The sequence below is a fragment of the Somniosus microcephalus genome, chromosome 27 (assembly GCF_052327205.1).
Source record: "Somniosus microcephalus isolate GS21.2 chromosome 27, FLI_Smic_1.0, whole genome shotgun sequence".
Lineage (NCBI taxonomy): Eukaryota > Metazoa > Chordata > Chondrichthyes > Squaliformes > Somniosidae > Somniosus > Somniosus microcephalus.
Genome location: NC_141013.1, coordinates 40,885,561 through 40,898,042, shown reverse-complemented (window position 1 = coordinate 40,898,042; position 12,482 = coordinate 40,885,561). Strand labels below are relative to the sequence as shown.

Below are 12,482 nucleotides of genomic sequence, written 5' to 3'. Positions count from 1 at the left end.
ACTCAAAGGCGAGTGTTCTCCCCTTTTTTTGGCCAGGGGGAGATCTAAAGAAAAGGGGAGAACACTAAATTATTTCTCAAATGACAACTTTTTTTTCTTTAAATTTAAGAAATATATATTTGTATACAATGAATAGTCTGTAAGCCAGGCAAGCGCAAATCCAATGCATTAAAAGTAATTCACGCTTTGTTGGTTTGACCCGGACATTTTTTTTTACAACTTTAGAAGGCAGCCAATATCTCCGTCTGAATGGGGGGCCAGACTTTGACTGCCAGACTCAAGTTGGTAGATGGAGAGATTCTTTGTAGCAGTGACATTAATGGCAATTCCACAGAACAATGCTAGCTGGACAAGTGAAGCAAGACATAGTGGGTGCTATGAGTGCAGGTATTTTGTGAATGTATTAGTTGCTCCCTCATTACACATTACAACACTTCAAAAATACTTCATTGGCTGTAAAGTGCTTTGAGATGTCCGGTGGTCATGAAAGGCGCTATAGAAATGCAAGTCTTTCTTTCTTTCTCTTTGGCCTAATTTATTTTGCTGATGGTATGTATCATTAAAGATGCTAATATTGTACTGTGTTACAGGACACATACTTTTTTTTGGTTACAACAGTCATTGGGCAAACTAGATAAGTGAGGCCAGTGTGGATCAGTGACCTGCATTGTAACCCTTTTAGAATGACAACATATTTGTGGTGTATAAACTAGAAGAAACATTCTAAATTGGAGAATAATATAGCTTAGTTTGTAATAGCTTTAAGTAAAATCCTAAGCTAAACGATAAAATACATTGTAACATTACACTCTAACTGGCTTTATGAAATATTCTGTACAATGTTTGCGTTTCATACACTCACACTAATTGTTTTTTTTTGTCAGTATTGATGGCAGTTGTGTTGGTGATCCTCTCCGATATGGACAGAGCTTCGCCCTCAGAACATTGGAAGGGACCACTGGGCAGGTACATTAACTCGTGATTTGCAGTAGATTTCTGATCAGTTTCCAAAGACTACCATCATTTTTATAACAAACTGATTGCTGCCTGTAAGAATGAACAGAGAGGATCCAGTTGTGGATGTTTGCTTCATTATTTATCCTCGTGATCGTTGCACTAAGCCACAAACGGTTTTCTTTTTACAGCTTTATCTGACAAGTGATATCAAATTATTTCTGAAGTTTGCCAGAAATTCTCGGATGCAGCTCGTGAATTTGACGGACCAGCTCACGTTCCTGTGTTCTTGGCAGGTCCTGTACTTGGACCCACAGATGCGCCTCGAATACGACGGATACCCAGTGCTAGTATGGACATTTAAAAATTGTTCTGTGTTTTATTAAGGATAGTTCTTTAAACTAATCTTTATAATCCACTTCAATATTATAAAGAGTAAAGATTTTCTATGATTTACAATTTGTATTTTTGAATTCCTAAGTAGGGTATTCTATAAGGTTAATAGGTAATCATGAAACAGATTCTAGATCTACCAAATACCTATCAACTGAACATTATAGGCATCTAATGCCAGACATTTAGAAGCATAGAAGGGACCCATTGTATCTGTGCTGACTATGTCAGAGCGATGCAAAGCTAGTGAGAACATAAGGAATAGGAAGAGGAGTAGGCCATACGGCCCCTCGACCCCGCTCCGCCATTCAGTAAGATCATGGCTGAACTTCTACATCAACTCCACTTTCCCACCCTATCCCCATATCTCTTAACTCCCTCAGTGCCCAAAATCTATCGATCTCTGTCTTGAATATACTCATCGATTGAGCATCCACAGCCCTCTGGGGTAGAGAATTCCAAAGATTCACAACTCTCTGAGTGAAGAAATTTCTCCTCATCTCAATCCTAAATGGCCGAGCCCTTATCTTAGGACTATGACCCCTAGTTCTAGACTCTCCAGCCAGGGGAAACAGCCTCTCAGCATCTACCATGTCAAGCTCTCTGAGAATTTTATACTTTTCAATGAGATCACCTCTCATTAAACTCCAGAGACTATAGGCCCATTCTACTCAATCTCTTCTCATTGGACAGCCCTCTCAACCCAGGAATCAATCTAGTGAACCTTCGTTGCACCCCCTTTAAGGTAAGTATATTCTTCCTTGGGTAAGGAGACCAAAACTGTACATAGCACTCTAGGTGTGGTCTCACCAAAGCCTTATATAATTGCAGCAAGACTTCTTTACTTTTATACTCCAACCACCTTGCAATAAAGGCTAACATTTGTCTTCCTAATTGCTAGCTCTCCCTGCATGTTAACTTGCAGTGATTCGTGTACAAGGACACCCAAATCCCTCTGAATACCAACATGTACCAGTCTCGCACCTATAAAAAATATTCTGCTTTTCCATTCTTCCTACAAAAGTGGATAATTTCCCACTTTCCCACATTATACTCCATCTGCCACCTTCTTGCCCAATCACTTAACCTGTCTATATCCCTTTGTGTCCTTCTCACAGCTTACTTTTCCACCTAGCTTTGTATCGTCCGCAAACTTGGATATATTACACTCAGTTCCCTCATCCAAGTCATTGATATAGATTGTAAATAGCTGAGGCCCAAGCACTGATCCATGCGGCACTCCACTAGTTACAGCCTGACATCCTGAAAATGACCTGTTTATTCCTACTCTCTGTTTTCTGCCTGTTAACCAATCCTCAATCCATGCTAATATATTACCCTCAATCCCATGAGCCCTAATCTTGTGTAACAACCTTTTGTGTGGTACCTTGCTCTCCCTATAACTCGGCATCTTCCTGTACTTCAACTTACTATGTATTTAGAGATATCAACACTGCACAAATTTTAGCAGTGAGATTTTTAGTTGTGACTCGGCTGCATACCTGAGGTGTTGCCTTGTGCCAAAAACATGGGTAAACGTCAGAAAGCTGAGCCCATCATGTGGGTCTATCCATTAATCCAAGTTCAGTGTCCTATTACTGTGCTCCTCTAAGTTAATGAAGTTTTTAGTTACTGTTTGAGGGCCAAGTCACCTTCCTGCTAACTATAGAAAGAAGGACATTTGGCAATCACCCATCAAAAGTCACCTGGAAGAAGGAATGTCATACCAGAAAGGATTGTCATTAGCCAGAGTATAAAAGCAGCTGGTTTGAAGTCAAAAAGTTAAACTTTTAAAGCAAGAAAGTTAAGTATTTGAAAGCTGAAACCATCGCCGCTGCCTAATTCACATTCTGATGATTGAAAGGATCGGTCTATTTTTTCAGCTATTTTCAAAGATTAACAATCACACTAGCAGTGGGAAGCCGTGAACAGCACTCCATGTGTGTGTTTTGTGCACAATGCATAGAGCTGAGGGGTTTGTTGAGCATGTCAACAGCTGCAGAAGTATCTTGGCATATCGAGGGTCAAAGTCTAGGCAATTGAGAGACAGGCGTATGCGGTTTGGCAGAGAACCTTTTCCATGGGTCGATGCAGAAGAAAGTGGGATTGAAAGAGGATAGGGGTTGTGGGTGGTAGGGATACAATTAAGTGGATGCAGGTAGTCTTACTGGTGACCAAGATCACTGGGGCAGTGAGGTCAGGGAAGCTGGCAAGGTCAAGGGTGTGGCCATGAAGTTTGATGAGAGCTTATATGGAAGGAAATGGTTTCGAGAGGATGGTATGGTGGTGAATTTAGAGCAAATGGCGGGCGCCATAATGGGCTCTGTCTTAGATGTCAAGAGAGGAACAGATGTGGGTGGTGGGCACACTCATATGGGAATCGAGCCTGGCACTGCAGCATAGAGAAGATAAGCAGAGGAGTGATGTAAGGTCAGGGAAGGTTGTTGTCAGAGTCGGGGGGGTGGGGGGAGATAAAAGATGGCATGGGGAAGAAGAGCAGAAACGAGAGCAGAGCCTAAAGAAAGCTGAAGAAGAGGAATAGCAGTAGAGGGCTCGGGTCTGGAGTGGTAACCAAGGTGTGCCCACAAGTGGATACAAGTAAGTACTGAATCACATAAGCATGGTGGAGGTAATGATGCAACTTCAACCTGTGTTTATCTCCATTCACAAGCCATCTGACTGCAGATGATGGTGCTATCATTACTCTTGCTTTCTTACACTATGACCAACTTTCCTCTTGCTAACTAATTTTGTAAAAAAATAAAATGCTGTGAAAATAAAACTATAAAAATAAGCGTGTAATGGCACAAATGCTACACATCTGTGACAATTTGACTACTGCTTGACTGTATTATCTAATTTGACATTTCAGTGCAGTGGTGTGCTGCATTGTTGGTGGTGTTGGTGGAATTAATAAATGATCTCATAGTAAAGGATCCTCTAGGAAAGAGTGATCATAGCATGGTTGAATTTCAAATTCAGTTGGAGGGTGAGAAAGTTGTATCCCAAACCAGTGTCCTGATCTTAAACAAAGGCAATTACAATGGCATGAGGGCAGAACTGGCTAAAGTGGACTGGAAAAATAAATTAAAAGGTAAGACAGTTGAAATGCAGTGGCGGACATTTAAGGAGATATTTTATAACTCAACAAAAATATTTTCCAGTGAGAAAGAAAGATTTTAAGAGAAGGGAGCACTATCCGTGGCTAACTAAGGAAGTAAAGGATGGTATAAAATTGAAAACAAAGGCATACAATGTTGCCAAGATTGGTGGGAGGCCAGAGGATTGGGAAATTTTTAAAAACCAGCAAAGGATGACTAAAAAAATAATAGAGAGAGAAGATGAATTATGAGAGTAAACTGGCAAGAAATATTAAAACAGAAAGTAAGAGCTTCTACAGGTATATAAAAAGGAAGAGAGTAGCTAAAGTAAACGTTGGTCCCTTAGCGGATGAGAATGGGGAATTAATAATGGGGAACAGGGAAATGGCAGAGACTCTGAACAAATATTTTGTATCTGTCTTCACGGTAGAAGACACTAACAACATCCCAATAATGGATAATCAAGGGGCCACAGGGAGGGGGGAACTAAAGACAATCACTATTACTAAGGAAAAAGTACTTGGTAAAATAATGGGACTAAAAGATGACAAATTCCCTGGACGAGATAGCCTGCATCCCAGGGTCTTAAAAGAAGTGGCTGCAGAGATAGTGGATGCATTGGTTGCAATATACCAAAATTCCCTGGACTCTGGAGAGGTCCCAGTGGATTGAAAAACCGCAAATGTAGCACCCCTATTTAAGAAAGGGAGACAGAAAGCCGGAAACTATAGACCAGTTAGCCGAACATCTGTCGTTGGGAAAATGCTGGAGTCCTTCATTAAGGAAGCAGTAGCAGGGCATTTGGAAAATCATAATGCAGTCAAGCAGAGTCAGCATGGTTTTATGAAAGGGAAATCATGTTTAACAAATTTGCTGGAGTATGTAACGAGCAGGGTGGATAAGGGTGAGCCAGTGGATGTTGTGTATTTGGATTTCCAGAAGCAATCGATAAGGTGTCACATAAAAGGTTACTGCATAAGATAAGAACTCACAGAGTTGGGGGGTAATATATTAGCATGGATAGAGAATTGGCTAACTAACAGAAAGCAGAGAGTCAGGATAAATGAGCCATTTTCCGGTTAGCAAACGGTAACTAGTGGGGTACCACAGGGATTGGTGCTGGGGCCTCAACTATTTACAATCTACATTAATAACTTGGATGAAGAGACCAAGTGTAATGTAGCCAAGTTTGCGGATGATACAAAGATGGGTGGGAAAGCAAGTTGTGCAGAAGACTCAAAGAATCTGCAAAGGGATATAGACAGGCTAAGTGGGGAAACATTTGGTAGATGGAGTATAATGTGAGAAAGTGCGAGGCTATCCACTTCGGCAGGAAAAATAAAAAAGCAAATTATTATTTAAATGGAGAGAGATTACAAAATGCTACAGTTCAGAGGGACCTGGGGGTCCTTGTGCATGGAACACAAAAAGTTAGCATGCAGGTACAGCAAGTAATCAAAAAGGCAAATGGAATGTTGGCCTTTATTTCAAGGGGGTTGGGGTATAAAAATAGGGAAGTCCTGCTACAACTGTACAGGGTATTGGTGAGACCACACCTTGAGTACTGTGTACAGTTTTGGTCTCCTTATTTAAGGAAGGATATACTTGCATTGGAGGCAGTTCAGAGACGGTTCACTCGGTTGATTCCAGAGATGAGGGGGTTGACTTATGAGGAAAGGTTGAGCAGGTTGGGCCTATACTCATTGGAATTTAGAAGAATGAGAGGTGATCTTATTGAAACATATAAGATACTGAGGGGGCTCAACACGGTAGATGCAGAGAGGATGTTTCCCCTCGTGGGGAAATCTAGAACTCGGGGGCATAGTTTCAGAATAAAGGGTCACCCTTTTAGAACTGAGGTGAGGAGGAATTTCTTCTCTCCGAGGGTTGTAAATCTGTGGAATTCTCTGTCCGAGAGAGCTGTGGAGGTTGGGTCATTAAATACATTTAAGGTGGAGATAGACAGATTTTTGCAAGATAAGGGAGTGAAGGGTAATGGGGAGCGGGCAGGGAAGTGGCTTTGAGCCCAAGATCAGCCATGATCTTATTGAATGGCGGAGCAGGCGCGAGGGGCCAAGTGGCCCATTCCTGCTCCTATTTCTTATGTTCTTATGGTGCCAGCTTTCAGATGAGACATTAAACCATGGTCTTGTCTGCCTATATAGGTTGACATAAAAGATCCCATGGTGAAATCTGAAGAACAGGGAGCTCTCTTGATATCCTGGCCAACCTCCACTAAGCCAGCCACCACCATACCGATTTACTGGTCATTTATCTCATTTGCTGTTTGTGGGATCTTTGTTATGAAACATCTTGGGATGTCCTGATGACGTTATAAGATGCAATGTAAATTCAATTTCTTATTACTAGGGAAGTCTGATCTGTTTGACAAGCTGCAAACATCATATTTTGCCATTATTGCACTATTCCCATGGAACACCTGACCACCCAACTTCCCTTCCTGGTTCCCTCTTCTCAGGCACTGACCCTTTCCCCTTTTAAACCCCCCTCGTTAAAAAACAGACCCCTGTCCCATCTGCCCTCACTAATTACTACCCCATCTCCAACCTCTTCTCCTCTCCAAGGTCTTTGCACATGTTGTTGCCTCCCAGATCCATGCTTAATTCTCCCGCAACTCCCTGTTTGAATCCTTCCAATCAGATTTCTGCCTCTCCTACAGCACCAAAATGGCCCTAACCAATCACACGACATCCTCTGTGACCCTAACTGTGGTGCGTTATCCTTTCTTGTTCTCCTCAATCGCTTTGCAGCCTCCAGCAGCTCAACCAAGCTATACGTCAATACCTCTGCTCTGCTGGTCAGCTTGGTGGGATATCCCATGCTCGGTTCCTTTCTTACCTTCATGTCTCGGGCATCTTTAGTGAAGGCTCCTCTCCCCCACCCTTGCAACAGCACCTTAGGAATTCTTCCAAGCATCTATCCTTAGCTCAGTCCTCTTCCTCGTCTCCATGCTAACCCTTGGTGACATCACCTACACACATGCAGTCAGCTTCAACATATATGTCTATGATGATAGCAAACTCTACCTCTCCACTACCTCCATCGACACTCCACTGCTTCTGTGCCATCAGACTGTTTGTCCAACATCCAGTGTTGGTTGAGTTGGGATTTCTTCTAACTAATTGCTTTGTGCATTGAGTGCTGTTGGAGTTTTGCTAAGTGGGAGAAAAATCATTTAAGTGTATTTTGTGAATTTTAGTGTGTTAAGAAGTCAATTATTTGAAGTAAGTTTAATTTTTAAGGGTTTTTTAAACTCTTGGGCAGTTTAAACAGGAAGTAGAATCCGGGTATAAAAGGGGAGGGGCTAGTGCAGTGCATGGAGTGCTTTGTGCATTGAGTGCTGTTGGAGTTTTGCTAAGTGGGAGAGTTCGGACAAGTGGGAGGTGAGGGTGTGTTTTTTGCTCTGTTTTATTCTCCACTCCCAGGCTTAGACAGCACTGCGGAGGCGGAGCAGCGAGACGAGTCAACCAAACAGGCTCCACAGACAGTATTCAAGGAGGAGGTTGGTGATCAGCTGGTTGGTTGGTTTTCTTCCTTCTCTTTTTCATACCTTTAAGTTGGTAAGTCCTATTGAATAGTGGTGTGATATTATCATATATATCCGGGCAGGGTCTTCATAACTAATAATAAGAAATTAAATTAATTATATAGAATGGAGCAGGTGATGTGTTACTGTTGCGAGATGTGGGAGCCGGTGAACCCCATTGAGGCTAACGGTGATTACATCTGCGACAAGTGTTTGCTGCTAGAGGAACTCAAGTTCCATGTTATGGAGCTTGAGACCGAGCTTCGGACACTGCGACACATCAGGGAGGGGGAGAAGTTCCTGGACTCTATGTTTCAGGAGATGGTCACAACTATGAAGTTAATTACTGCAGATGTAGTCCGTGGTCAGGGACAGGACGGTGTGACTACGAGTGAGGAAGGTACAGGGATCCAGGATGTAGCGTTGAAGGAGACGCAGCCCTTGTTCTTGTCCAGCAGGATCGAGGTTCTTACTCCCTGTGAGGGCGGGAGCGGGGACTGCAGGGAGGATGAGCAACCTGGCCACAGCACCGTGGTACAGGGGGCCATTCAAGTGGAGGGAGTAAAAAGAAATGTTGTAGTGGTAGGGGATAGTATCATTAGGGGGATAGATAGGGTTCTCTGCAGTCAAGAGCAGGAGTCCCGAAGGCTGTGTTGCCTGCCTGGTGCCAGGGTTAAGGACATCTCTTCTGGGCTGGAAAGAAACTTGCAGTGGGAGGGGGAGGATCCAGTTGTCGTGGTCCATGTTGGTACAAACGACGTAGATAGGACAAGGAAGACGGTTCTGTTAAAGGAGTATGAGCAGCTAGGGGTCAAATTAAAAAACAGAACCTCAAGGGTAATAATCTCTGGGTTATTACCTGAGCCACGAGCGAATTTGGCTAGGATAAATAAAATTAAAGAGTTAAATGCGTGGCTCAAAGACTGGTGTGGGAGAAATGGGTTTTGCTTCTTGGGACACTGGCACCAGTACTGGGACAGGAGGGAGCTGTTCTGTTGGGACGGACTCCACTTGGCCAGTGCTGGGACTAGAGTCCTGGCGAATCATATAACTAGGGCTGTAGAGAGGGCTTTAAACTAATTAGTGGGGGGGAGGTTTCTAGAGAGCAAATAATAGAAATGACAACAGAGAAGGTCATAGACTTAGGTAGCAGTGGGGGAATTAAAAAACAGAATGTGTCAGGAAGGGACAGAAGGTATGGAGTAAAAAGTAAAGTACTAAAAAGGGAAAAAACAGGAACTAAGTGTTACAAAACATATTTGAAAGTTCTTTATCTGAATGCACGTAGCATTCGTAACAAAATGAATGAGTTAACGGCACAAATAATGACACATGGGTATGATCTTGTGGCCATTACAGAAACATGGCTGCAGGGTGACCATGACTGGGAATTAAACATACCAGGTTATTTAACAATCAGGAAGGACAGGCAGGAAGGGAGAGGAGGTGGGGTGGCTATGTTAATAAAGGAAGGAATCACTATAATACAGAGAAATGATATTGGGTCAAAGGAGCAGGATAGTGAAATAGTTTGGGTGGAGGTAAGGAATAATAAGGGGAAAAAAACACGAGTGGGTGTAGTCTATAGGCCTCCGAACAGTTGCAACTCTGTTGGACGGAGTATTAATCAGGAAATAGTTGAGGCTTGTAATAAGGGAACAGCTATAATTATGGGGGATTTTAATTATCATATTAACTGGACAAATCAAATTGGGCAGAGCAGCCTTGAGGAAGAGTTCATTGAGTGTATTCGGGATGGGTTTCTTGAGCAGTATGTAACTGAACCGACCAGGGGGCAAGCAACCTTAGATTTGGTCCTGTGTAATGAGACAGGATTAATTAAAAATGTCCTAGTAAAGGATCCCCTTGGAATGAGTGACCATAACATGGTTGAGTTCCATATTCAATTAGAGGGTGAGAAGGTTGGATCTCAAACAAGCGTGCTGAGCTTGAATAAAGGAGACTATGAAGGTATGAGAGCGGAATTAATTAGAGTGGACTGGGAAAATAGATTAAAGGGTAAGACGGTACATGACCAGTGGTGTACATTTAAGGAGTTATTTTACAACTTCCAAAAAAAATATATTCCACTGAGGAAAAAAGGGTGTAAAAGAAAAGATAGCCATCCGTGGCTAAGTAAAGTAATTAAGGATAGTATCCGACTAAAAACAAGGGCATATAAGGTAGCCAAATCTAGTGGGAGGATGGAAGATTGGGAAGTCTTTAAAAGACAGCAAAAAATAACAAAAAGATTGATTAAGAAAGGGAAGATAGATTATGAAAGTAAATTAGCAAAAAATATAAAAACAGACAGTAAAAGTTTCTATAGTTATATAAAAAGAAAAAGGGTGGCTAAAGTAAATGTTGGTCCCTTAGAGGATGAGACCGGGAAATTAATGGTGGGAAACATGGAGATGGCAAAAACACTGAACAATTATTTTGTATCAGTCTTTACAGTAGAGGACACTAAGAATATCCCAACACTGGACAAACAGGGGGCTCTAGGGGGGGAGGAACTAAATACAATTAAAATCACTAAGGAAGTGGTACTTGGTAAAATAATGGGACTCAAGGCGGATAAATCCCCTGGACCTGATGGCTTGCATCCCAGGGTCTTGAGGGAAGTAGCGGTAGGGATTGTGGATGCATTGGTAATAATTTTCCAAAACTCACTGGACTCAGCAAAGGTCCCGGCAGATTGGAAAACTGCTAATGTAACACCCTTATTTAAAAAGGGTAGTAGGCAGAAGGCTGGAAACTATAGACCTGTTAGCCTAACATCTGTGGTTGGTAAAATGTTAGAGTCCATTATTAAGGAGACAGTAACGGGACATTTGGATAAACATAATTTAATAGGGCAAACTCAGCATGGTTTCATGAAGGGGAAGTCATGTTTAACAAATTTGCTTGAGTTTTTTGAGGAAGTAACATACAGGGTGGATAAAGGGGAACCAGTGGACGTAGTGTATTTAGACTTCCAAAAGGCATTTGACAAGGTGCCACACAAAAGATTATTGCTCAAGATAAAAAATCACGGGATTGGGGGTAATATTCTGGCGTGGGTGGAGGATTGGCTCTCTAACAGAAAGCAGAGAGTTGGGATAAATGGTTCATTCTCAGATTGGCAACCAGTAACTAGTGGTGTTCCGCAGGGGTCAGTGCTGGGTCCCCAACTCTTTACAATCTATATTAACGATTTGGAGGAGGGGACCGAGTGTAACATATCAAAGTTTGCAGATGATACAAAGATGGGACGGAAAGTAGTGAGTGAGGAGGACATAAAAAACCTGCAAAGGGACATAGACAGGCTAAGTAAGTGGGCAGAGATTTGGCAGATGGAATACAATACTGGAAAGTGTGAGGTTATGCACTTTGGCAGGAAAAATCATAGAGCAAGTTATTATCTTAATGGCAAGAAACTGGAAAGTACTGTAGTACAAAGGGATCTGGGGGTCCTGGTGCACGAAACTCAAAAAGTTAGTATGCAGGTGCAGCAAGTGATTAAGAAGGCCAATGGAATGTTGGCTTTTATTGCTAGGGGGTTGGAATATAAAAACAGGGCGGTATTGCTGCAGTTGTACAAGGTATTGGTGAGGCCGCACCTGGAATACTGCATACAGTTTTGGTGTCCATACTTAAGAAAAGACATACTTGCTCTCGAGTCAGTACAAAGAAGGTTCACTCGGTTAATCCCGGGGATGAGGGGGTGGTCATATGAGGAGAGGTTGAGTAGATTGGGACTCTACTCATTGGAGTTCAGAAGAATGAGAGGCGATCTTATTGAAACATATAAGATTGTGAAGGGGCTTGATCGGGTGGATGCGGTGAGGATGTTCCCAATGATGGGTGAAACTAGAACTAGGGGGCATAATCTTAAAATAAGGGGCTGCTCATTCAAAACTGAGATGAGGAGAAACTTCTTCACTCAGAGGGTGGTAGGTTTGTGGAATTTGCTGCCCCAGAAAGCTGTGGAAGCTACATCATTAAATAAATTTAAAACAGAAATAGATAGTTTCCTAGAAGTAAAGGGAATTAAGGGTTACGGGGAGCGGGCAGGAAATTGGACATGAGTCTGGGTTCGGAATGGTCATGGCCCTGTGGGTAGTGGAGTGGGCCCAGGGGCCGTGTAGCCTTGTTCTGCTCCTACTGTGTTCTAATTCTGTTAGATTTCAGGAGATGGTTTTATTCCTGTTCCTGGCTGGGGTGGAGATCGCCTTTACAGAAGGTAAGTACTGTAGAAAATATAGGGACAGAGTGATCTCCTGGAAGAATTTCGATCGCCTAGATGGGTCGGAGAGGAATTTCCCAGATTTTTTTCTCCCAAATTGGCCATTGGGTCTTTATCTGGTTTTTCGCCTCTCCCGGGAGATCACATGGGTTCGGGTGGATGCAGAGTGATCGTAGATTTGAGGTTAGGATCAGATCAGCCATGATCTTATTGAATGGTGGAGCAGGCTCGAGGGGCCGATTGGCCTACTCCTGCTCCT

At 42.6% G+C, this 12,482-nt stretch overlaps 1 protein-coding gene across 2 annotated transcripts in view; it reads left to right on the top strand.

The window, feature by feature from the left end:
- cfap161 (cilia and flagella associated protein 161) overlaps nt 1–12,482 on the top strand; it is a 79,772-nt gene that overhangs the window by 57,456 nt on the left and 9,834 nt on the right. For both annotated transcript variants that reach the window (XM_085968874.1, XM_085968873.1), the window contains 2 exons: nt 885–966; nt 1,146–1,304. In XM_085968874.1, coding sequence (XP_085825000.1) covers nt 885–966; nt 1,146–1,304 — 241 coding nt within the window. The remainder of the gene's footprint in view (nt 1–884; nt 967–1,145; nt 1,305–12,482) is intronic.